This window comes from Oratosquilla oratoria, chromosome 30 (genome assembly GCF_046742065.1).
Source record: "Oratosquilla oratoria isolate Oo_2021 chromosome 30, ASM4674206v1, whole genome shotgun sequence".
Classification (NCBI taxonomy): domain Eukaryota; kingdom Metazoa; phylum Arthropoda; class Malacostraca; order Stomatopoda; family Squillidae; genus Oratosquilla; species Oratosquilla oratoria.
In genome coordinates, this window is record NC_134806.1 from 3394484 (window position 1) to 3422101 (window position 27618).

The window sequence follows — 27618 nt, forward strand, 5'->3', positions numbered from 1 at the left end:
CTTGTTTTGATTTATCTTTTATTTGGAGGACATTTTACAAATGTTTCTTACTAGTACAAGAATAGCTGTGATGGTGCACTATTCAGCAAAACTCTATTGTCAGACACCAAAGAGTACATATATTGTGTGCATCTATATGATTAAACAAAACAGAGAAGGATGAACTATTCTTGATAGTCATGCAGACTGTGATAAGGGTCTTCATGCCCCAGTGACGTACTGAACAGGTCCTGCCATCATCCTCTACTGACGTTACTATTCAGTCTTGGAAACTTCTCCACCATTGGCTACCCAGTCATTGAAGGATCCCATGTACACCCTGTTGAAAATAAAAACTTGGTTCTAATTGACATCAGAAAGCCTTCACAGTATTTTGTCAATTATTTTATAAACTGAATTGCTGATGCTAGGGAGAGGGGGGGGTAATAAGTGGCCACAAATGAGTGAAAAAAGTGGAAGTTGGAGTGTCAAAATTTAAATATGGAATGGGTGTGTGGGACCAATTGAAACATATATGGATATGCTGAACCCTTTCAATATGGTGACGTGATAATGAGCCTCTATTAACTCCAATTGATTTTACAGTACGTCCTTGTTATACAGTACATATGCATTCCTGAAAACCTTACCGCAAATTGAAATTACCATATACCGAACCCATTATAACATGTAATAATAGGATATGGCAGACGTACCTTCTCCCTGCTCTTTCCTCTTCAAAATATCTAGCGGATAACGTATCTGTGAATTTTTCATACCCTAAATAGAATCAAGGGTAGTAATTACCAAATACCGTAGCTGTGAATTTACTGGATAAAGAATTACCATATAAGGAGGACTCACTGTATTTGATTTAAGACAGACTTTGGATAAAATGGTCATTGCAGATGACATTGTCTCAGGGTAACCTCCCTCCCCACCTCTGTTAGGGTTTAATTAGGTTAACTTTCACATCATCATATTGAAAGGGTTAAGGAGAGTAAAGCAATGAGAGCCTAGTTTTTAAGTATGTGATGTCTGAAAGTAAGAATTTGGTTATCAACCTGCACCTCACCTACTGCCCTGGGTCAGGAGCAGTGTCACAAGACAGCACATCCACAGCAAGACTGCTTCATTTAATTGGTGAACCCCCCTCTCCATCCCTTCATGCAGAAGAGAAAACAGGGCGAAATCCCTTCAAGCTGCATCAAATTATTTTTCATGCATACTTCCTCACCCCCCTATCCCCCAACCACTCCCTTTCATGCATCGCAGCATCATCCATACACAACCTATACCCGTCTGGGGTATTGGCTGCATGTTATTGTGGGGTTAAAAGCTGTTCAGTAGTATGTGGCTGATTCTTTAGGGTCTATGTGGGGCACCCTTATGGACCAGAGCCACACATCATTTTGTCTGTAGTAGAGGAAATCTGTATTCATAGAGAAATGATACTTTATTATACTGCAACTGTCCCTCTGTTATGCTGTCCCCCCATTCTTGTTGCTGTCCTGTACCACTTCTCTGATTATTTTCTTATTTTGCCAAACCCTGTGACAGGAGAAAAGAATGCTGCCACCAAGTGTCCCCACTTGGCATAAAAAAAAAAAAAAAAAAAAAAAAATATATATATATATATATATATATATATATATATATATATATATACATATATATATATATATATATATATATATATATATAAAAACATATATATATATATATATATATATATATATATATATATATATATATATATGATCATTTTTATGACAGTTGCATGCGGGATTCGAACCCACTGCACTTGGCCATCCGATTGATATCGCTGCTATTAGTGAATTTCTCTCATATATATATATATGTATATATACATATATATATATACATATATATATATATATATATATATATATATATAATAATAATAATAATAATAATAAAAAATCAAAGAAATACAGATGATAATGCAAGTGTTGGAAGGAGATATATTCCATATCACAGGATGTGACACTACTAGAAGATAGATATCAAACATAAGACGTTGCATATACCGCAGCAGCAGCACCAAATGGCTGTTGAGCATCAGGTCTAACCAGAACCCAAAAGTGTGGATACAACCTTCCACACGAGAAACCGTAATATTTGGAGACTGGCTTTCAATCACAAAATATGTATGTACGGGCATATCTTGCACAATTGATCATTCATACAAGCTACAAATTTCTCTACCCAAAATCATTATATAATTCTACAATCTTGTATGAAACCAGATTCTTGTATATACAGCCTTTTCCCTCTTACAAGGGAGGTAGCCAAAGTCAAAGGCATAAATCCACACCCAACCATTTCATCCCCACATACTCCACTCCTATTCACCCCCCCTCCCTCCCTCTTTTTTTGGCCATCCCTGCATCTCACCCACTGCCCTGGGTCAGAAGTAATGCAGCAAGACTTCATTTAATTGGTGCCCCCCCCCCTCTCCATCCCCTCATGCAGAAAAAGAGAAGATGGGGAGAAATCCCTTTGGGCTGCATCAATATATCATTCATACATACTCATCACCCCCCCCCCCACTCCCTTCCATGCATCACAGCATCATCCATACACAACCATTCTCCACTCACCCCTATCTTTTGTTTTCTCCTTAACTCCCTCAACAGACATTTTCCTCTGTCCCAATGCCCACCTCATCCTTGGTCACCCCCTCATGTTCACTCCTTCCACCTCTGCCACACCTTTTACTAATCTTTCTTTGCTCATTTTTTCCATGTGAATTTTTGCAATTCTTTAATATCACTCCATTATCATAATGCAGAATGACTGATTAACATATTTGGAAAGTTTATATCTCAAGACTCACCTATGATCTTCTACACCTGCAGCAGCAAGTGCATCATAAGCCTTCTGAGCACGTCCCCCTTTCATACAATGGGTTACAATATGGGGACAGGATCCTTCTGGCTTGTCGATGCCATACTTGTCCTTAAAATCTTCACCATCCAGGTTAATTGCCTCCTCAATTTCAGTTACTGAAATATATTACAAGAAACTTGTAATTAAAGAAAAAAAAAAAAAATACTTTGCATTATGGGGAAAAAATACAATATTTTACATTATGGGGAAAAAAAGTGGGGGAGGGGGATAATTATTTTTATGTCAGTAAGGGGGTGGGGAGGAATTCAAAGCTTACACCTACATCATAAACTCATTCAACCATCCCTCCCATATTGGCAATGCAGCATGCCACGGTGCTAATAGAACAATTACATTCAGACACCATAACTATCCCTGCCTGCAGACCCACTCCTCTCAGAGGTCACCTCAAACATCAGTACACAAAGTACATGTTTAATATTCCCAAAACAAGCATACATACATACATATACCAAGGCTTTTTCCCCCTTACAAGGGAGGTAGCTAAAAAGGGGAAAGGCATAAAATCATTTCCACCCCTTCCATCCCTGAATACACTCCACACCCCTCCACCCTCCCTCTTATCTGAGCACCTCCTGGATGACGGGTCATCCCTGAACCTTGTCCACTGCCCTGGGTCAGAAGCAGTGTCGCAAGACACAGCACATCCACAGCAAGGCCGCTTCATTAAATCGGCGACCCCCCCTCTCCATCCCCCCATTGCATAAAAGGAGAGGATGGGGAGAAATCCCTTCGGGCTGCGTCAAATTTTGCTCACACATAATACCTCACCCCCCACCCCCTGCCCATTCCACCTCATGCAATCACAAACAAGCAACAGATAGAATTTAACTGTTCCCTTCACTCCCTTTAATACTATGGAGTACTAAAGCACTGCCTCAATTAAAATGTAGTATCATCATCTACAATTTATAGTGCACTGGCTGCAGAAATAAAAGATTTTGTTAATGACAATATTATTAATTATAAAATGTCTAGACTTACGTGGAATGTTGACTGAACCAGGAATGCATCCAAGCTTTGCAATTTCACCACTTGATCGGACATCGACCACTGTGAGGTTACCCAGGTTCTCCTTCAGTTCTTCAAATTGAATTTCTGCTGAAATAAAGGAACACATAGAAGGTACATAAATTAAAAATATACTGTATATATATATATATATATATATATATATGATTCACCTCTGTTTTGGATCATGTGTTGGACTCATGATCAATAGCTATTACCCTCCCGGGTGAGAGCTCATATGAGTATATTGCCCGATCTATGGGTATACACACATTGGGGAGCACCCAATAAGCTGGGGGTGGGGAGTATGCTATGAGACCCCTTTTAAATATTTCTAAAAAAAAAAAAAAGTTAGAGCATATTCTGTCCCCAATGCAGAGTTACAGCATGGTACAGTATATTTCAATAAATATTTACTAATATATATTTGGACAATTTAATTACATATAAATAAATAAATGACTGATGCAAAGGATCACAAGTTGTACAGCCAACATTCAAATTAAGAAATTAATTTATTGAACAAATTCTTGTTATCAGGTCACAGTAAGAAAAATTATGCAATGTTATTGTAGGATAAGTTGGGCTCCAGGCAGGCACCACTACCGTGCCTACCCACTGTACCCACGCTAGTCGCCAGTAGGCGTCACTCATCAATAAAGAGTACACTATTCACTCGCCTATCACTCTTCACTCGCCTATCATATATGGCGCAGTGACCGGTTCACGACCTACGCACTCAACATGGCCGGACGTCGTCTTCGGCTACCCGCTCAGACCCCACGGTCCAGCCGTGGGTCTCCTCAAGCATCCGCAGCCCTGGGGCAAGCTCATCGGCTTCTCTTAGCACAGTCGGAAGCCATCACAGCCCTGCAACGCCAGGTAGCGGCACAGCCCAGACACCACTCATCGGCTCCTCGGTCCTCAGCACCCGAGAAATGTGACGTAGGTATGTCCACGGCAGCTTTCCGATCCTGGAGGCGCTCCATGGAGTACTGGCTGACCCTCAGCGACTTTGCACCTGCTGAGGCGGTCCTTCATATCCGTCTCCTCTGCACGCCGACCCTACAACGCTCTTTGGACTCTAGATTCACCACGCAGCAATGGGAGGCTCTCTCCACCCAAGGAGCACTGGACGCTATTGGGTGCATGGCCGTGCAGGCGTCCAACCAGGCGGCGGAGTGGCTCAAGTTCTTCTCGGCGGTGCAAGAACCCAGTGAGTCCATAAGTGATTACTTTACTCGTTCCACACAGTGTGCGGCGGATTGCGAGTTTTCGTGTCCCCAGTGTCAGTGTAGCCTTTCTGAGTACATGCTCCTCCGTAAGCTAGTGTGTGGGTTACATAGTGTGGGGTTGAAAGAGGAAGTATTTCGTCAGTGTGAATCCTTCAATGATGTGGATTCGTTACGCAGGTTCTGTGTTGCCTTCGAGGCGGCACAAAAGGACGCCCGCCATAACACATTGGGCGGGAGTTTCGGGCGGGAAAATCTGGCCGCGGTGGCTGGGGTGACGCCGCTGCCAGACGCGCAAGCAGATTCCTACCCTCAGGTAGCTGGAGCCCGCCACCAACAACCTACTCGCATGCCGCAGGCAGCCCGCCAACAGCAGCAGGTTTTGAAACGCTGTAGCAACTGTGGTTTAAAACACAAGCAAGGCAGAGGGCTGTGTTACGCGGAGACACTAGCCTGCCACAGCTGCGGTAGAGTTGGGCACGTGCAGAAAATGTGCAGGAGTAAAGTGAAACCAGCAGCAGCAGCGGCAGCTGAAGATCTGGAAGCGTCTGGCATCGTGATTGCAGCTGCAGGCGCAGCTCGAAGTCTACCACGCATCTGGGTGACGGTCAGTCATGCGAAAGGGAAGAACAAATCCGCAAAAATCCAGGCAGTACCTGACACGGGAGCTCAGGTGTGTGTGGCTGGGTTGGAGTTACTGACTTCATTGGGCGTCAAGGTAGCATCGCTGACACGTCGGGGAGGACTGCGAGATGTGGCGAACGTCAAACTGCAACCTCTGGGCTCTTTTCCCTGTCGACTGCAGTATGGTGACAAGTCGACACTGCAGGAGATTTTTGTGGTGAAGACAGCCACACAGTGCTACATATCGCTACAGGCGTGCAGGGAGTTGGGACTGGTGCATGAGACCTTCCCTCATCACACTGTCGTCGCAGGAGCGGCTATTGGCGGCGCTGGCGACGCTGCCACGCAGTCAGCTGACACCATGCACCCACGCCCATCCTCCCCTCCGTTTCCCCCCCTTGAAGAAAACGTGTCCAGATTGGAGGAATGGCTCCTCTGTCATTTTTCGGGATCTACATTTAACACAGACAGAAGTCCCCTTCCAACAATGGCGGGTGAACCGCACACCATCCACCTGCTTCCAGACGCCAAGCCCTACGCATGTCACACACCGGCCTCGGTACCTAGGCACTGGGAGGCAGAGGTGAAGAGGCAACTCGACGACGACGTCAGGATGGGAATTATAGAGCCAGTGCCTGTGGGGGAGGCCACGGAGTGGTGCGCGAGAATGGTAGTTGTGGCTAAGAAGTCAGGTCAACCTAGGCGCACCATTGATTACCAAAAGCTCAACGCTGCATGCAGAAGGGAGACCCATCACACCCCTACACCATTTGACATGGTATCCGGCATCCCGCGCCACACATACAAGACCATCGCGGACGCACATTGGGGCTTTCACCAGGTCGAGCTTCAGGAAGCCAGTAAGAAACTCACAACCTTCATCACACCCTGGGGCCGTTACAGATACTGCAGGACCCCCATGGGTCACTGTGCCGCCCCCGACGCTTACACTCGAAGGTTTGACGAGGCCATTGCAGGGATTCAGAGAAAAGTGAAGTGTGTTGACGACACCCTACTGTTTGACGCTAGCGTTGAGGACGCATTCTGGCATACGTATAACTTCCTTGAAACCTGCGCCACGAAAGGAGTGACCCTCAAACCCGAGAAGTTCAAGTTCGGAAGGAGAGAGGTGGACTTCGTCGGGTTTCATGTAGGGTGGGACGCCTACAAGCCGACAGACGAAAGACTGGCTGCCATCAGGAACTTCAGTATGCCTGCGGAGCCATCACTGACGGACGTTCGCTCCTGGCATGGGTTCGTCAATCAAATGGCACCTTTCCTCGCTACTGCACCAATTATGGAGCCGTTTCGTGAGCTGCTACGGAAACCTCAAGGCAGGAAGGTGTACTGGGATGGAAATCTGCAAGAGAAATTCCAGCAGGCAAAGGAGGTTATCTGTAGCCTTGCTAAGGAGGGCCTAACCTATTACGATAAGAACAAGCCCACAGCGGTGATTACCGATTGGAGTAAGGTGGGCATCGGGTTTGTGGTGCTGCAGCAGCATTGTCAGTGCCCGATGAGAGAGAGTCCATTCTGCTGCAAGAGTGGGTGGCGCCTCGCTCTCTGTGGCAGCCGCCACCTCACACCTGCGGAGGCGGGTTACGCCCCGGTAGAGGGGGAGGCGTTGGCGGTCGCTTGGTGTCTCCGTAAGGCCCGCCTGTTCCTGCTCGGATGCCCCAACCTCCTGATCGTCACTGATCATCGCCCGCTAGTCAAGCTTCTTGGGGACAGGGCGCTGAAAGACATAGTGAACCCAAGGTTATTCTCCTTGAAGGAAAAAACCCTTCCTTACCGATTTCAGATCAAGTACCTGCCCGGGAAGCGGAACTGTGCAGCAGACTTTTTGTCCCGCTATCCTGCGCTCTGTACTCCACCAGAGGCTGGGGACGAAGAGGATTCAAATGACATGGAGGCCGCTGTGGCAGCAGCAGCAGTTGCCGCGCTCGATGTCGCTGACTCTATCGTACTCGATAATGCAGCGGTGGTGCGGGCAGCTGCAGATGATCCAGACTACCAGCTACTAGTGGCTAAGGTGACAGCAGGCGATTGGCATCCTCACCGAGCACAAGAGTTGACCAGCCTTCGGCAGTACTATGCCGTCAGGGAGAGGTTGGCAGTGTCACACGGGTTGGTGACGTACACATACGACCAAGGCGCCGTGCGATTAGTGATCCCGGAAGTTCTACGACGACGCTTTGCAAGTAATCTCCACGCGGGTCACCAAGGCCTAGACGGAATGTTACGAAGGGCGAGGCAATCGGTATATTGGCCTGGCATGGAGGGCGACCTGCAACAACATCGGGATGCTTGTGCCACCTGCAACACTCACTCGCCTTCACAAGCCGCGGAACCCTTTGCCTTCACCCCTACGCCTGAGTACCCGTTCCAGCACACCGTGGCAGACCTGTTCCAACTTGACGAGAGAATGTATATGGCATACGCCGACAGGCTCACCGGGTGGATGGAGTTAGCACACTTCCCAAGTGGAGCCACGTCAAACAAGTTAGCATCAGTGTTCCGGCAGTTCTTCCACAGGTGGGGTGCGCCCGTGTCTATTTCTACAGACGGAGGGACAAACCTCACCAGTGAAGAGATGCGTGCCTTCTTCAGAAAATGGGGTGTAGAGAGACGGATCTCGTCCGCTCACTTCCCTCAGTCAAACGGGAGGGCAGAAACAGCTGTGAAGTCCGCCAAGAGACTGATCCTAGACAACACAGGTCCGGGCGGCAGCCTGGATGCTGATAAGGTATCAGTAGCCCTACTGCAGTATCACAACACACCTCTGCGCGGGGTGAACAAGTCACCAGCGCAGCTAGCCATGGGCAGACAGCTACGAGATGGGATACCGGTGCACAAGCAGCACTACAAGGTGGATGTGCACTGGCAGCAGGCGCTACGCGCAAGGGAAATCGAGGCGGCGAGGCAACAGGAAGCTTGGATGATCAGCCAAGGGACACCTAAGACTCTTCCCACATTATCGATTGGCACCCAAGTGCTGATACAGGACCAGGCCAGTAAGTTGTGGGACAGGCGAGGCGTGGTCACAGAGGTCCTACCATTCCGCCAATACTCTGTCAAGTTGGATGGGAGTGGACGCATTACCTTACGCAACCGCAGACACCTGCGGGTCGCTGCGGACACCAGTTTACAAGAAACGCTGTCACCGTCACCAGCACCACAGACGTCCAATCCGCCGTCATCCAACACGCCTCATAGCCGCCCTAAAAGGAGCTCAAGGAAGCCGATGTGGCTGCGAGATTATGCAACCGACGATTGTGACTGATTGCCTGGTGTGTGTGCGTGTGTGTATGTGTATTTACCTAGTTGTATTTACCTAGTTGTATTTTACGGGAAGGGGAGCTATGCTCGTGAGGTCCCGTCTTCATATCTCATTTTATCTAAACTATTTTTAAATTCATGTATTGTTTTTGCACACACCACTTTCTCATCTAACTTGTTCCAACTGTCTATTGCTCTGTGAGGAAAGCTGTTCTTTTTCAAATCTCTTCTATAGCTGTCTTTTTTTATTTTCTTTCCGTGTCCTCTTGTATTTCTGTCATCCCATTTTATCAGATTCTCTCTATCAGTAATTTCTATGCCTTTCATGATTCTGTAAATAGCTATCAAATCTCCTCTCTCTCTTCTTTGCTCTAGTGTCTGTAGTTTAAGTTTTTGTAGTCTCTCTTCATATGATAGTTTTGAGAGTGTTGGTGCCAGTTTTGTAATTGCTCTTTGTATCCTTTCAAGTTTTTTTATACATTTTTTTGTACTTGGTGACCATATCGTTGCTGCATATTCCAATCTTGGTCTTATCAGGGTGATTAGGATTTTCCTCACCATTTCTTCATCCAGGTATGTAAATGCCACTTTGATTGTTCTTATTAAATTATAAGTTTCTCCAAAAATCTTATTTATATGTTTCTCAGGTGACATATTATTCATAACAATGACTCCCAGGTCCTTCTCATTTTCTACTCTTTTTATTCCTTCTTCTCCCAAATTATATGATCCTGCTATTCTGTTTTTGCTTTTTCCAAATTCCATTATACTACACTTTTTTGTATTGAACTCCATCTCCCACTTCCTACTCCATTCTTGTACTTTATTTAGATCCCTCTGTAGTGATTCACAATCTTCTTCAGTTTTCACTCTTTTCAGTAGTTTTGCATCATCTGCAAAGAAGCTCATATAGCTTTCAATTCCTTCATCCATATCATTAATATATATAGCAAACATTATTGGGGCCAGAACTGTTCCCTGCGGGACACCGCTTATTACTTCATTCCATTTTGAGTGCTGATCTCTTATCACTACTCTCATTTTTCTTTCTTGCAAAAAGTCTTCCATCCAATTTAGCAATTTACCTTGTATTCCTCCTTCATATTCTAATTTCTTAAGCAACTTCTTATGTGGTACTTTGTCAAAAGCTTTTTTTAGGTCTAGAAATGCACAATCAGCCCATCCATCTCTTTCTTGTATTATATCTATTAGCCTTGAATAGAAACATATTAAATTGGTGACGCATGATCGTCCTTGTCTGAATCCAAATTGCCTTGGATTTAGTACGTTGTTTTTTTCCAAGTATTTTACCCATCTACTTTTGATAATTCTTTCACATATTTTTGCTATTGTACTTGTTAGAGAGACTGGTCTATAGTTGGTAGGTTCTTCTTTATTTCCTCCTTTATATATAGGTACTATATTTGCTTTTTTCCAATCTTCTGGAACTTTTCCTTCTTTTAAGGAACTGCTTATTATGCTATGTATTTTGTCTGCCAGTTCATTCCTGCATTCTTTCAGAATCCAGTTTGCTATTTCATCTGGCCCATGCGATTTTCTGACATCAAAATTACCCAAGTGTGTCAATATTTCATTCTTTGTTACTTCTATTTCTTCCATAGGGGGGACTTTTTCCTTCCACTCAATCTCTTCAGGTTGTATATTTTCCCTTGTAAACACTGATTTAAAATGTTTGTTCATAATTTCTGCCATTTCCATTTCCTCAGTGTATTCAACTCCTCCTTGTCTTAATTTCTCCAAGTCTTGTTTGTTTTTCAGTTTATTGTTTACAAATCTGTAGAATAGTTTTGGTTGATCTTTACACTTTTCTATAACATCTTTTTCATATTTTCTTTTTTCCTCTCTGCACTTTTGTACATATTCATTTCTATAACCAGTATATATTTTCCATTTTTCAGGTCTTCTGTCTTTTTTCCATCCAGTCCAGGCTTTGTCTCTTTTGTCTTTTAACTCCCTACAACTTTTGTTGTACCAGCATTTTACATATTCTTTTTCTTGTTTTTGTCTTGGGACATACTTTTCCACTCCTTTTTTGTAAATTTTTGTCAAAATATTCCATTTCTCTTCCACTGATGTTTCTTCTTTGTATATTTCTTCCCAGTTTTCTTGTTGGAAGAATTCTCTTATTTTATCAAAGTTTGTTTTTTCATACATCATTCTTCCTTTTCTATATTGTTCATTTCTTTTCATATATTTTTCTTTATTAAGTTCCAGTTCAATCAATATGTGGTCACTTTTACCTATTGGTGTTTTATATTCAATCTTGTCCACTATTCTAGGTTCAGATGTAATTATTAAGTCTAGCCTCGATGGTTCTTCTTCATTTCTATACCTAGTGTTCTCTTGTATCCATTGTGTCATTGAATGGTCAGTAATCATTTCAAGTAGAGCATTTCCCCATGAGTCATCACCACTCTTTACTGTCATTTCTTCCCAGCAGATTTCTTTGCAATTAAAGTCGCCCATCATAACTATTCTTCCTCCGTCTTCCATTATTTTAGTTAATGCTATCTTTGTGTCCTCTAACATACTTTTATGTTCACTCTCCTCCCATGAGGCTGTTTTCGGAGGCACATAATTGATCACAAATTTTCTGCTCTTCTTATCTCTGTCTTCCACTTCTATCATAATCATCTCTACTGTATTCTTTCCATATATGACACCTTTCACGTTTATATCCTTCTTAGTCAGGAACATAACTCCACCCCCTTGTTTTTTCTCTCTGTTTCTAATCCAATAATTGTATGTATCATGTCCTACACTGTTGGGTGGTAGTGGGCCTTTTAATTTTGTTTCTACAATTCCCATTATGTCCGGTTCTTTTTCTTTCAAATAATCATTCAGTTCATTCAATCCTGTTATCAATCCATCTATATTTGTGTAAGACACTCTTAGTTTTCTGCCACTTCCATTGTGTTCTCTGTTTCCCTTATGTTTTTCTTTAGTATGTCGAACTGCTTTATTTTCATGTTCACTACTCTCCAATAGAATCTCTCTTTCTCTGACTCCGTTCTTTCCTCGTTTTTTGCCTTAGCTTCAATTCTTTTCTGCTTTTCTGCCTCTCTTTCCTCCTTATTCATTTCTCTTTTTATCCATACCTTTTTATATTGATCATTTGTTGCTAGTTTCCCTGTCTTGGATAGAATTTTCTCTGCCGTTGTTTGTGACCTGAATTTAATCTTAATTGGTCTGGTCTTATCTGTACTATATTTTCCGAGTCTGAATTTTTCCTCAATTTCCTTTATAATTTCTGGTTCATCTTCCTGGACTAATTTTAATAAACTGCTTACCCTTTCATTTTCCTCCTTGATTCTTGCGGTTCTATCTGGGTTATGTTTCTCTTCCATTCCTAATATAATTATACATTTCTTTTTGTCAGCTAATTCTCTTACTATATTCTCCTTCTGTCTCATCACTTTAATAACTGAGTCTTCATTATGTTCTTTCAATTGCTGTTTGACTATGTCAGTGAATGAAACCTTATTCCCTTCTTGAGTTATTCTCCAATTTTTAGCTTCTGTAGCTATTTTCTCTCTGTTTTCATTACTATTCTTCTTCAATTTCTCATTCTCCTCCTTTACATTTCCTAACTGTCTTTTTAGGTCCTCTATTTCTTCAGTTAAGTTTCTGTTAGCCTTCTCTAGTTGTTCCAACCTTTCAATTCTTTGGAAAATGGAGTCTACGTTACCTAACTTACGCTCCAAGTCCTCGATCACCTTATCAACTCTCTCCTCTAGTCTTATCAGTCGGGGGGGGGGGGGTTGTGTCCCCCCCACCCTCTTTAAATCCCTGGAACATATTCTCGTCACTTTCTACTGTATTGCTCCTCTCTATACTTCTAATCTTTACATTTTTATTTGCCATTTCGTCATCACTGAGCTGGTCCGGTGGTCGTTTCATGTTGACCTTACGCCCGTCTGCCTGGGCCAAGTCCTCCACATCCTCATTTCCTTCCATTTCCCCAGCAATCCCTCCCCTTCTCCTCTTTTCCTACTTACCTACTGCCTCACGAGCAATTTCCCCCCACCCTGCATATACAAGAAGGTACTTCTCTTTGCGTTGGGATCCACAATCGGCACTTTTCTTCGGAACGTTCTTCAAGCCGTCCGTTCGTTGAAAGTGTGTATTTACCTAGTTGTATTTACCTAGTTGTATTTTACGGGAAGGGGAGCTATGCTCGTGGGGTCCCGTCTTCATATCTCATTTTATCTAAACTATTTTTAAATTCATGTATTGTTTTTGCACACACCACTTTCTCATCTAACTTGTTCCAACTGTCTATTGCTCTATGAGGAAAGCTGTTCTTTTTAAAATCTCTTCTATAGCTGTCTTTTTTTATTTTCTTTCCGTGTCCTCTTGTATTTCTGTCATCCCATTTTATCAGATTCTCTCTATCAGTAATTTCTATGCCTTTCATGATTCTGTAAATAGCTATCAAATCTCCTCTCTCTCTTCTTTGCTCTAGTGTCTGTAGTTTAAGTTTTTGTAGTCTCTCTTCATATGATAGTTTTGAGAGTGTTGGTGCCAGTTTTGTAATTGCTCTTTGTATCCTTTCAAGTTTTTTTATACATTTTTTTGTACTTGGTGACCATATCGTTGCTGCATATTCCAATCTTGGTCTTATCAGGGTGATTAGGATTTTCCTCACCATTTCTTCATCCAGGTATGTAAATGCCACTTTGATTGTTCTTATTAAATTATAAGTTTCTCCAAAAATCTTATTTATATGTTTCTCAGGTGACATATTATTCATAACAATGACTCCCAGGTCCTTCTCATTTTCTACTTTTTTTATTCCTTCTTCTCCCAAATTATATGATCCTGCTATTCTGTTTTTGCTTTTTCCAAATTCCATTATACTACACTTTTTTGTATTGAACTCCATCTCCCACTTCCTACTCCATTCTTGTACTTTATTTAGATCCCTCTGTAGTGATTCACAATCTTCTTCAGTTTTCACTCTTTTCAGTAGTTTTGCATCATCTGCAAAGAAGCTCATATAGCTTTCAATTCCTTCATCCATATCATTAATATATATAGCAAACATTATTGGGGCCAGAACTGTTCCCTGCGGGACACCGCTTATTACTTCATTCCATTTTGAGTGCTGATCTCTTATCACTACTCTCATTTTTCTTTCTTGCAAAAAGTCTTCCATCCAATTTAGCAATTTACCTTGTATTCCTCCTTCATATTCTAATTTCTTAAGCAACTTCTTATGTGGTACTTTGTCAAAAGCTTTTTTTAGGTCTAGAAATGCACAATCAGCCCATCCATCTCTTTCTTGTATTATATCTATTAGCCTTGAATAGAAACATATTAAATTGGTGACGCATGATCGTCCTTGTCTGAATCCAAATTGCCTTGGATTTAGTACGTTGTTTTTTTCCAAGTATTTTACCCATCTACTTTTGATAATTCTTTCACATATTTTTGCTATTGTACTTGTTAGAGAGACTGGTCTATAGTTGGTAGGTTCTTCTTTATTTCCTCCTTTATATATAGGTACTATATTTGCTTTTTTCCAATCTTCTGGAACTTTTCCTTCTTTTAAGGAACTGCTTATTATGCTATGTATTTTGTCTGCCAGTTCATTCCTGCATTCTTTCAGAATCCAGTTTGCTATTTCATCTGGCCCATGCGATTTTCTGACATCAAAATTACCCAAGTGTGTCAATATTTCATTCTTTGTTACTTCTATTTCTTCCATAGGGGGGACTTTTTCCTTCCACTCAATCTCTTCAGGTTGTATATTTTCCCTTGTAAACACTGATTTAAAATGTTTGTTCATAATTTCTGCCATTTCCATTTCCTCAGTGTATTCAACTCCTCCTTGTCTTAATTTCTCCAAGTCTTGTTTGTTTTTCAGTTTATTGTTTACAAATCTGTAGAATAGTTTTGGTTGATCTTTACACTTTTCTATAACATCTTTTTCATATTTTCTTTTTTCCTCTCTGCACTTTTGTACATATTCATTTCTATAACCAGTATATATTTTCCATTTTTCAGGTCTTCTGTCTTTTTTCCATCCAGTCCAGGCTTTGTCTCTTTTGTCTTTTAACTCCCTACAACTTTTGTTGTACCAGCATTTTACATATTCTTTTTCTTGTTTTTGTCTTGGGACATACTTTTCCACTCCTTTTTTGTAAATTTTTGTCAAAATATTCCATTTCTCTTCCACTGATGTTTCTTCTTTGTATATTTCTTCCCAGTTTTCTTGTTGGAAGAATTCTCTTATTTTATCAAAGTTTGTTTTTTCATACATCATTCTTCCTTTTCTATATTGTTCATTTCTTTTCATATATTTTTCTTTATTAAGTTCCAGTTCAATCAATATGTGGTCACTTTTACCTATTGGTGTTTTATATTCAATCTTGTCCACTATTCTAGGTTCAGATGTAATTATTAAGTCTAGCCTCGATGGTTCTTCTTCATTTCTATACCTAGTGTTCTCTTGTATCCATTGTGTCATTGAATGGTCAGTAATCATTTCAAGTAGAGCATTTCCCCATGAGTCATCACCACTCTTTACTGTCATTTCTTCCCAGCAGATTTCTTTGCAATTAAAGTCGCCCATCATAACTATTCTTCCTCCGTCTTCCATTATTTTAGTTAATGCTATCTTTGTGTCCTCTAACATACTTTTATGTTCACTCTCCTCCCATGAGGCTGTTTTCGGAGGCACATAATTGATCACAAATTTTCTGCTCTTCTTATCTCTGTCTTCCACTTCTATCATAATCATCTCTACTGTATTCTTTCCATATATGACACCTTTCACGTTTATATCCTTCTTAGTCAGGAACATAACTCCACCCCCTTGTTTTTTCTCTCTGTTTCTAATCCAATAATTGTATGTATCATGTCCTACACTGTTGGGTGGTAGTGGGCCTTTTAATTTTGTTTCTACAATTCCCATTATGTCCGGTTCTTTTTCTTTCAAATAATCATTCAGTTCATTCAATCCTGTTATCAATCCATCTATATTTGTGTAAGACACTCTTAGTTTTCTGCCACTTCCATTGTGTTCTCTGTTTCCCTTATGTTTTTCTTTAGTATGTCGAACTGCTTTATTTTCATGTTCACTACTCTCCAATAGAATCTCTCTTTCTCTGACTCCGTTCTTTCCTCGTTTTTTGCCTTAGCTTCAATTCTTTTCTGCTTTTCTGCCTCTCTTTCCTCCTTATTCATTTCTCTTTTTATCCATACCTTTTTATATTGATCATTTGTTGCTAGTTTCCCTGTCTTGGATAGAATTTTCTCTGCCGTTGTTTGTGACCTGAATTTAATCTTAATTGGTCTGGTCTTATCTGTACTATATTTTCCGAGTCTGAATTTTTCCTCAATTTCCTTTATAATTTCTGGTTCATCTTCCTGGACTAATTTTAATAAACTGCTTACCCTTTCATTTTCCTCCTTGATTCTTGCGGTTCTATCTGGGTTATGTTTCTCTTCCATTCCTAATATAATTATACATTTCTTTTTGTCAGCTAATTCTCTTACTATATTCTCCTTCTGTCTCATCACTTTAATAACTGAGTCTTCATTATGTTCTTTCAATTGCTGTTTGACTATGTCAGTGAATGAAACCTTATTCCCTTCTTGAGTTATTCTCCAATTTTTAGCTTCTGTAGCTATTTTCTCTCTGTTTTCATTACTATTCTTCTTCAATTTCTCATTCTCCTCCTTTACATTTCCTAACTGTCTTTTTAGGTCCTCTATTTCTTCAGTTAAGTTTCTGTTAGCCTTCTCTAGTTGTTCCAACCTTTCAATTCTTTGGAAAATGGAGTCTACGTTACCTAACTTACGCTCCAAGTCCTCGATCACCTTATCAACTCTCTCCTCTAGTCTTATCAGTCGGGGGGGGGGGGGGGGTTGTGTCCCCCCCACCCTCTTTAAATCCCTGGAACATATTCTCGTCACTTTCTACTGTATTGCTCCTCTCTATACTTCTAATCTTTACATTTTTATTTGCCATTTCGTCATCACTGAGCTGGTCCGGTGGTCGTTTCATGTTGACCTTACGCCCGTCTGCCTGGGCCAAGTCCTCCACATCCTCATTTCCTTCCATTTCCCCAGCAATCCCTCCCCTTCTCCTCTTTTCCTACTTACCTACTGCCTCACGAGCAATTTCCCCCCACCCTGCATATACAAGAAGGTACTTCTCTTTGCGTTGGGATCCACAATCGGCACTTTTCTTCGGAACGTTCTTCAAGCCGTCCGTTCGTTGAAAGTGTGTATTTACCTAGTTGTATTTACCTAGTTGTATTTTACGGGAAGGGGAGCTATGCTCGTGGGGTCCCGTCTTCATATCTCATTTTATCTAAACTATTTTTAAATTCATGTATTGTTTTTGCACACACCACTTTCTCATCTAACTTGTTCCAACTGTCTATTGCTCTATGAGGAAAGCTGTTCTTTTTAAAATCTCTTCTATAGCTGTCTTTTTTTATTTTCTTTCCGTGTCCTCTTGTATTTCTGTCATCCCATTTTATCAGATTCTCTCTATCAGTAATTTCTATGCCTTTCATGATTCTGTAAATAGCTATCAAATCTCCTCTCTCTCTTCTTTGCTCTAGTGTCTGTAGTTTAAGTTTTTGTAGTCTCTCTTCATATGATAGTTTTGAGAGTGTTGGTGCCAGTTTTGTAATTGCTCTTTGTATCCTTTCAAGTTTTTTTATACATTTTTTTGTACTTGGTGACCATATCGTTGCTGCATATTCCAATCTTGGTCTTATCAGGGTGATTAGGATTTTCCTCACCATTTCTTCATCCAGGTATGTAAATGCCACTTTGATTGTTCTTATTAAATTATAAGTTTCTCCAAAAATCTTATTTATATGTTTCTCAGGTGACATATTATTCATAACAATGACTCCCAGGTCCTTCTCATTTTCTACTTTTTTTATTCCTTCTTCTCCCAAATTATATGATCCTGCTATTCTGTTTTTGCTTTTTCCAAATTCCATTATACTACACTTTTTTGTATTGAACTCCATCTCCCACTTCCTACTCCATTCTTGTACTTTATTTAGATCCCTCTGTAGTGATTCACAATCTTCTTCAGTTTTCACTCTTTTCAGTAGTTTTGCATCATCTGCAAAGAAGCTCATATAGCTTTCAATTCCTTCATCCATATCATTAATATATATAGCAAACATTATTGGGGCCAGAACTGTTCCCTGCGGGACACCGCTTATTACTTCATTCCATTTTGAGTGCTGATCTCTTATCACTACTCTCATTTTTCTTTCTTGCAAAAAGTCTTCCATCCAATTTAGCAATTTACCTTGTATTCCTCCTTCATATTCTAATTTCTTAAGCAACTTCTTATGTGGTACTTTGTCAAAAGCTTTTTTTAGGTCTAGAAATGCACAATCAGCCCATCCATCTCTTTCTTGTATTATATCTATTAGCCTTGAATAGAAACATATTAAATTGGTGACGCATGATCGTCCTTGTCTGAATCCAAATTGCCTTGGATTTAGTACGTTGTTTTTTTCCAAGTATTTTACCCATCTACTTTTGATAATTCTTTCACATATTTTTGCTATTGTACTTGTTAGAGAGACTGGTCTATAGTTGGTAGGTTCTTCTTTATTTCCTCCTTTATATATAGGTACTATATTTGCTTTTTTCCAATCTTCTGGAACTTTTCCTTCTTTTAAGGAACTGCTTATTATGCTATGTATTTTGTCTGCCAGTTCATTCCTGCATTCTTTCAGAATCCAGTTTGCTATTTCATCTGGCCCATGCGATTTTCTGACATCAAAATTACCCAAGTGTGTCAATATTTCATTCTTTGTTACTTCTATTTCTTCCATAGGGGGGACTTTTTCCTTCCACTCAATCTCTTCAGGTTGTATATTTTCCCTTGTAAACACTGATTTAAAATGTTTGTTCATAATTTCTGCCATTTCCATTTCCTCAGTGTATTCAACTCCTCCTTGTCTTAATTTCTCCAAGTCTTGTTTGTTTTTCAGTTTATTGTTTACAAATCTGTAGAATAGTTTTGGTTGATCTTTACACTTTTCTATAACATCTTTTTCATATTTTCTTTTTTCCTCTCTGCACTTTTGTACATATTCATTTCTATAACCAGTATATATTTTCCATTTTTCAGGTCTTCTGTCTTTTTTCCATCCAGTCCAGGCTTTGTCTCTTTTGTCTTTTAACTCCCTACAACTTTTGTTGTACCAGCATTTTACATATTCTTTTTCTTGTTTTTGTCTTGGGACATACTTTTCCACTCCTTTTTTGTAAATTTTTGTCAAAATATTCCATTTCTCTTCCACTGATGTTTCTTCTTTGTATATTTCTTCCCAGTTTTCTTGTTGGAAGAATTCTCTTATTTTATCAAAGTTTGTTTTTTCATACATCATTCTTCCTTTTCTATATTGTTCATTTCTTTTCATATATTTTTCTTTATTAAGTTCCAGTTCAATCAATATGTGGTCACTTTTACCTATTGGTGTTTTATATTCAATCTTGTCCACTATTCTAGGTTCAGATGTAATTATTAAGTCTAGCCTCGATGGTTCTTCTTCATTTCTATACCTAGTGTTCTCTTGTATCCATTGTGTCATTGAATGGTCAGTAATCATTTCAAGTAGAGCATTTCCCCATGAGTCATCACCACTCTTTACTGTCATTTCTTCCCAGCAGATTTCTTTGCAATTAAAGTCGCCCATCATAACTATTCTTCCTCCGTCTTCCATTATTTTAGTTAATGCTATCTTTGTGTCCTCTAACATACTTTTATGTTCACTCTCCTCCCATGAGGCTGTTTTCGGAGGCACATAATTGATCACAAATTTTCTGCTCTTCTTATCTCTGTCTTCCACTTCTATCATAATCATCTCTACTGTATTCTTTCCATATATGACACCTTTCACGTTTATATCCTTCTTAGTCAGGAACATAACTCCACCCCCTTGTTTTTTCTCTCTGTTTCTAATCCAATAATTGTATGTATCATGTCCTACACTGTTGGGTGGTAGTGGGCCTTTTAATTTTGTTTCTACAATTCCCATTATGTCCGGTTCTTTTTCTTTCAAATAATCATTCAGTTCATTCAATCCTGTTATCAATCCATCTATATTTGTGTAAGACACTCTTAGTTTTCTGCCACTTCCATTGTGTTCTCTGTTTCCCTTATGTTTTTCTTTAGTATGTCGAACTGCTTTATTTTCATGTTCACTACTCTCCAATAGAATCTCTCTTTCTCTGACTCCGTTCTTTCCTCGTTTTTTGCCTTAGCTTCAATTCTTTTCTGCTTTTCTGCCTCTCTTTCCTCCTTATTCATTTCTCTTTTTATCCATACCTTTTTATATTGATCATTTGTTGCTAGTTTCCCTGTCTTGGATAGAATTTTCTCTGCCGTTGTTTGTGACCTGAATTTAATCTTAATTGGTCTGGTCTTATCTGTACTATATTTTCCGAGTCTGAATTTTTCCTCAATTTCCTTTATAATTTCTGGTTCATCTTCCTGGACTAATTTTAATAAACTGCTTACCCTTTCATTTTCCTCCTTGATTCTTGCGGTTCTATCTGGGTTATGTTTCTCTTCCATTCCTAATATAATTATACATTTCTTTTTGTCAGCTAATTCTCTTACTATATTCTCCTTCTGTCTCATCACTTTAATAACTGAGTCTTCATTATGTTCTTTCAATTGCTGTTTGACTATGTCAGTGAATGAAACCTTATTCCCTTCTTGAGTTATTCTCCAATTTTTAGCTTCTGTAGCTATTTTCTCTCTGTTTTCATTACTATTCTTCTTCAATTTCTCATTCTCCTCCTTTACATTTCCTAACTGTCTTTTTAGGTCCTCTATTTCTTCAGTTAAGTTTCTGTTAGCCTTCTCTAGTTGTTCCAACCTTTCAATTCTTTGGAAAATGGAGTCTACGTTACCTAACTTACGCTCCAAGTCCTCGATCACCTTATCAACTCTCTCCTCTAGTCTTATCAGTCGGGGGGGGGGGGGGTTGTGTCCCCCCCACCCTCTTTAAATCCCTGGAACATATTCTCGTCACTTTCTACTGTATTGCTCCTCTCTATACTTCTAATCTTTACATTTTTATTTGCCATTTCGTCATCACTGAGCTGGTCCGGTGGTCGTTTCATGTTGACCTTACGCCCGTCTGCCTGGGCCAAGTCCTCCACATCCTCATTTCCTTCCATTTCCCCAGCAATCCCTCCCCTTCTCCTCTTTTCCTACTTACCTACTGCCTCACGAGCAATTTCCCCCCACCCTGCATATACAAGAAGGTACTTCTCTTTGCGTTGGGATCCACAATCGGCACTTTTCTTCGGAACGTTCTTCAAGCCGTCCGTTCGTTGAAAGTGTGTATTTACCTAGTTGTATTTACCTAGTTGTATTTTACGGGAAGGGGAGCTATGCTCGTGGGGTCCCGTCTTCATATCTCATTTTATCTAAACTATTTTTAAATTCATGTATTGTTTTTGCACACACCACTTTCTCATCTAACTTGTTCCAACTGTCTATTGCTCTATGAGGAAAGCTGTTCTTTTTAAAATCTCTTCTATAGCTGTCTTTTTTTATTTTCTTTCCGTGTCCTCTTGTATTTCTGTCATCCCATTTTATCAGATTCTCTCTATCAGTAATTTCTATGCCTTTCATGATTCTGTAAATAGCTATCAAATCTCCTCTCTCTCTTCTTTGCTCTAGTGTCTGTAGTTTAAGTTTTTGTAGTCTCTCTTCATATGATAGTTTTGAGAGTGTTGGTGCCAGTTTTGTAATTGCTCTTTGTATCCTTTCAAGTTTTTTTATACATTTTTTTGTACTTGGTGACCATATCGTTGCTGCATATTCCAATCTTGGTCTTATCAGGGTGATTAGGATTTTCCTCACCATTTCTTCATCCAGGTATGTAAATGCCACTTTGATTGTTCTTATTAAATTATAAGTTTCTCCAAAAATCTTATTTATATGTTTCTCAGGTGACATATTATTCATAACAATGACTCCCAGGTCCTTCTCATTTTCTACTTTTTTTATTCCTTCTTCTCCCAAATTATATGATCCTGCTATTCTGTTTTTGCTTTTTCCAAATTCCATTATACTACACTTTTTTGTATTGAACTCCATCTCCCACTTCCTACTCCATTCTTGTACTTTATTTAGATCCCTCTGTAGTGATTCACAATCTTCTTCAGTTTTCACTCTTTTCAGTAGTTTTGCATCATCTGCAAAGAAGCTCATATAGCTTTCAATTCCTTCATCCATATCATTAATATATATAGCAAACATTATTGGGGCCAGAACTGTTCCCTGCGGGACACCGCTTATTACTTCATTCCATTTTGAGTGCTGATCTCTTATCACTACTCTCATTTTTCTTTCTTGCAAAAAGTCTTCCATCCAATTTAGCAATTTACCTTGTATTCCTCCTTCATATTCTAATTTCTTAAGCAACTTCTTATGTGGTACTTTGTCAAAAGCTTTTTTTTAGGTCTAGAAATGCACAATCAGCCCATCCATCTCTTTCTTGTATTATATCTATTAGCCTTGAATAGAAACATATTAAATTGGTGACGCATGATCGTCCTTGTCTGAATCCAAATTGCCTTGGATTTAGTACGTTGTTTTTTTCCAAGTATTTTACCCATCTACTTTTGATAATTCTTTCACATATTTTTGCTATTGTACTTGTTAGAGAGACTGGTCTATAGTTGGTAGGTTCTTCTTTATTTCCTCCTTTATATATAGGTACTATATTTGCTTTTTTCCAATCTTCTGGAACTTTTCCTTCTTTTAAGGAACTGCTTATTATGCTATGTATTTTGTCTGCCAGTTCATTCCTGCATTCTTTCAGAATCCAGTTTGCTATTTCATCTGGCCCATGCGATTTTCTGACATCAAAATTACCCAAGTGTGTCAATATTTCATTCTTTGTTACTTCTATTTCTTCCATAGGGGGGACTTTTTCCTTCCACTCAATCTCTTCAGGTTGTATATTTTCCCTTGTAAACACTGATTTAAAATGTTTGTTCATAATTTCTGCCATTTCCATTTCCTCAGTGTATTCAACTCCTCCTTGTCTTAATTTCTCCAAGTCTTGTTTGTTTTTCAGTTTATTGTTTACAAATCTGTAGAATAGTTTTGGTTGATCTTTACACTTTTCTATAACATCTTTTTCATATTTTCTTTTTTCCTCTCTGCACTTTTGTACATATTCATTTCTATAACCAGTATATATTTTCCATTTTTCAGGTCTTCTGTCTTTTTTCCATCCAGTCCAGGCTTTGTCTCTTTTGTCTTTTAACTCCCTACAACTTTTGTTGTACCAGCATTTTACATATTCTTTTTCTTGTTTTTGTCTTGGGACATACTTTTCCACTCCTTTTTTGTAAATTTTTGTCAAAATATTCCATTTCTCTTCCACTGATGTTTCTTCTTTGTATATTTCTTCCCAGTTTTCTTGTTGGAAGAATTCTCTTATTTTATCAAAGTTTGTTTTTTCATACATCATTCTTCCTTTTCTATATTGTTCATTTCTTTTCATATATTTTTCTTTATTAAGTTCCAGTTCAATCAATATGTGGTCACTTTTACCTATTGGTGTTTTATATTCAATCTTGTCCACTATTCTAGGTTCAGATGTAATTATTAAGTCTAGCCTCGATGGTTCTTCTTCATTTCTATACCTAGTGTTCTCTTGTATCCATTGTGTCATTGAATGGTCAGTAATCATTTCAAGTAGAGCATTTCCCCATGAGTCATCACCACTCTTTACTGTCATTTCTTCCCAGCAGATTTCTTTGCAATTAAAGTCGCCCATCATAACTATTCTTCCTCCGTCTTCCATTATTTTAGTTAATGCTATCTTTGTGTCCTCTAACATACTTTTATGTTCACTCTCCTCCCATGAGGCTGTTTTCGGAGGCACATAATTGATCACAAATTTTCTGCTCTTCTTATCTCTGTCTTCCACTTCTATCATAATCATCTCTACTGTATTCTTTCCATATATGACACCTTTCACGTTTATATCCTTCTTAGTCAGGAACATAACTCCACCCCCTTGTTTTTTCTCTCTGTTTCTAATCCAATAATTGTATGTATCATGTCCTACACTGTTGGGTGGTAGTGGGCCTTTTAATTTTGTTTCTACAATTCCCATTATGTCCGGTTCTTTTTCTTTCAAATAATCATTCAGTTCATTCAATCCTGTTATCAATCCATCTATATTTGTGTAAGACACTCTTAGTTTTCTGCCACTTCCATTGTGTTCTCTGTTTCCCTTATGTTTTTCTTTAGTATGTCGAACTGCTTTATTTTCATGTTCACTACTCTCCAATAGAATCTCTCTTTCTCTGACTCCGTTCTTTCCTCGTTTTTTGCCTTAGCTTCAATTCTTTTCTGCTTTTCTGCCTCTCTTTCCTCCTTATTCATTTCTCTTTTTATCCATACCTTTTTATATTGATCATTTGTTGCTAGTTTCCCTGTCTTGGATAGAATTTTCTCTGCCGTTGTTTGTGACCTGAATTTAATCTTAATTGGTCTGGTCTTATCTGTACTATATTTTCCGAGTCTGAATTTTTCCTCAATTTCCTTTATAATTTCTGGTTCATCTTCCTGGACTAATTTTAATAAACTGCTTACCCTTTCATTTTCCTCCTTGATTCTTGCGGTTCTATCTGGGTTATGTTTCTCTTCCATTCCTAATATAATTATACATTTCTTTTTGTCAGCTAATTCTCTTACTATATTCTCCTTCTGTCTCATCACTTTAATAACTGAGTCTTCATTATGTTCTTTCAATTGCTGTTTGACTATGTCAGTGAATGAAACCTTATTCCCTTCTTGAGTTATTCTCCAATTTTTAGCTTCTGTAGCTATTTTCTCTCTGTTTTCATTACTATTCTTCTTCAATTTCTCATTCTCCTCCTTTACATTTCCTAACTGTCTTTTTAGGTCCTCTATTTCTTCAGTTAAGTTTCTGTTAGCCTTCTCTAGTTGTTCCAACCTTTCAATTCTTTGGAAAATGGAGTCTACGTTACCTAACTTACGCTCCAAGTCCTCGATCACCTTATCAACTCTCTCCTCTAGTCTTATCAGTCGGGGGGGGGTTGTGTCCCCCCCACCCTCTTTAAATCCCTGGAACATATTCTCGTCACTTTCTACTGTATTGCTCCTCTCTATACTTCTAATCTTTACATTTTTATTTGCCATTTCGTCATCACTGAGCTGGTCCGGTGGTCGTTTCATGTTGACCTTACGCCCGTCTGCCTGGGCCAAGTCCTCCACATCCTCATTTCCTTCCATTTCCCCAGCAATCCCTCCCCTTCTCCTCTTTTCCTACTTACCTACTGCCTCACGAGCAATTTCCCCCCACCCTGCAAATACAAGAAGGTACTTCTCTTTGCGTTGGGATCCACAATCGGCACTTTTCTTCGGAACGTTCTTCAAGCCGTCCGTTCGTTGAAAGTGTGTGTGTGTGTGTGTGTGTATGTGTTCCTCTCACGAAGGAACAGTAGATATCCCTCACTTCTGCTTTTGTGTTGAACATATTGTTTTCTCGGAATTGTGAACACTTAACATTGCTAGTTTTGTTATATACCATATGGTACATTTAATTGTCTTGGGAGGGGGATGTAGGATAAGTTGGGCTCCAGGCAGGCACCACTACCGTGCCTACCCACTGTACCCACGCTAGTCGCCAGTAGGCGTCACTCATCAATAAAGAGTACACTATTCACTCGCCTATCACTCTTCACTCGCCTATCATATAGTTATATTGTACTGTATATAAATATTGGGTGGACTAAGTATATAGTGACAACCCCCACCACCCCGTTACTACGCCAGTGAAATCGAGTACAGCTTATTTTGCTGAGCGGGGTTTGGCGGTGCCAAAGGTTAGGTTGTGTATTCCTGTACTTATACGCGTCATTGTACAATTTGTAGGAACGGTAAGTGCAGGCCACTTGTACATAGCCTTATCCCGAACGTGGGGGGCTTTTTCCGATTACAGATTCATAAACTTGGACAAATTTACTACTATTTCGTAATTTCTACATTGGGTCACTGGATACCTTAAATAAATATAAAGTGTGCTATTCTGCCACAAAACTGAATGATTGGTCATCTGTTCGGTGCATTCTTAGGTTACATTAGTTATTTTAGTTTCCCATGTTCGGTTAAGGTACGTATTTGCAAACACAATCTAGGCTGCCCAAAATATATATTCCATACTATTGAATGCGGTCGAAAAAAACACGTTTGGGTACCCATCTACAAAGTGGCTAGGTTTTTCAGAAAACGTCCAGTTTTGAATATCAGACACTGGCCAAAATTTTCAAAAATAACTCGTCCAATCAAAATTTTATATTGCTATGAATAATAAACCATCGGTAAAACAAAGAAATACGCAAATTAATTATTCAAAATAGTGAGTGCATAGTTATGCAAGAAAAAAAAATATTTATGAAATAAAAGAAAATTTAAAAACTGCCGCTCGAAACCCTAAAATACTTCCAGAGGTACGACTTTGAGTGACCTTCACTCCAACAGCTCAGCCTTGGAACAACTACTGGACCAATAACTACAGTGAAAACTGGAATATAAGATTCGCAAAAATCTACTAACCAGATTAATTTTAAACTTATACCTACCACTCATGTTCTCTAGTCAACTTCCAAAGTTCACTGTTCACTGTCAAGTTCCCCAACTTTAATGAAAGTCTTCTGCCGGAAGGGTGTTTTTGCCTGGGCCTAACCTCAGAAGACACTACTCATTCACCCAGGCCGCGTCCAGGCCAGCCGTGCAAGCACTCAAGCATTATTGGAGAATGGAATGCGTTGCAGTCCTGCGCGATCGACCAAAGGAGACATCACTAATGCATCGCAGTTATAATTGTTCAATCTTGATGATTATTATAAGCCCTAAGCATGCGCATGCAATATTTTTGTTATTGAGACTGACATCCACTAAAACAGAAAAAAATCTGATTATATTTGACTTCTATCCTCCTATTATGACTCCACCTCCTTGGTACAATACTATTATAGATGTTATCGCTGATTATATTGCTACTGCTTTCTTATCTTTATTATTCGTCTGATTATCAGGATACTATATACTTTTATCCTTGTAAATTGCCCTGTTCATTCATTACTTCGATTTTGTGCTTGTTCAATGTTTAACTTACCATCTAACAATCTTGATCTTGCTGATATCTAGCAAGCTGTTGAAAATTAGCTACATCGAGTCTTGCGGTCTCTGATGCATCTTCAAGTTGACAGAACCAACCTTTCTGTCACATTAATTGCGTTTATGTACGATGTTATCATTGTTCGATATGTTTTTATAGATTTATTTTGTATTCTTGAGCATTTCCTCTTGTAACAATGCTATTTATTACAATAATCAATATACGAGTTTGCTGATCTAACTTCCTACGGCCTACGTTGACAATTTGCCACGCAGTTACGTATCGAAGTGGAGATGGTCTCCTGTATATACTTTTGACCTGAAAGTTAATGGTACGGTGGTACCAGACATGGGATTATT

General features: G+C 39.5%; 1 protein-coding gene across 3 annotated transcripts; it reads right to left on the reverse strand.

Annotated features, from left to right (window-relative positions):
• On the reverse strand, positions 1-27015 carry LOC143040985 (rhodanese domain-containing protein CG4456-like). Of its 3 annotated transcripts, none has more exons than XM_076212449.1 (4): positions 26337-26356; positions 3898-4011; positions 2840-3008; positions 1-319 (listed from the first exon to the last, which is right to left on the reverse strand). In XM_076212449.1, exons 1-4 carry the CDS (start codon positions 26338-26340, stop codon positions 256-258), a joined length of 351 nt encoding a protein of 116 aa, XP_076068564.1. In that variant the 5' UTR covers positions 26341-26356; the 3' UTR covers positions 1-255. The 3 variants fall into 3 exon arrangements, with proteins under 3 accessions (XP_076068564.1, XP_076068563.1, XP_076068562.1); XM_076212448.1 differs by lacking the exon at positions 26337-26356 and adding an exon at positions 26721-27015 and having other exon boundaries at positions 2-319; XM_076212447.1 differs by lacking the exon at positions 26337-26356 and adding an exon at positions 26721-27010 and having other exon boundaries at positions 3-319; positions 3898-4014.
• Between the last annotated feature and the right edge of the window lie 603 nt (positions 27016-27618).

Excerpts from the sequence above, each read along its gene's own strand:
- LOC143040985 (XM_076212447.1), bottom strand. Across the intron at positions 3,009-3,897 it reads TGGTTCAGTCAACATTCCAC|TAACTGAAATTGAGGAGGCA; the intron begins GTAAGTCTAGAC and ends AATATATTTCAG. Across the intron at positions 320-2,839 it reads GCAGGTGTAGAAGATCATAG|GGTGTACATGGGATCCTTCA; the intron begins GTGAGTCTTGAG and ends TATTTTCAACAG.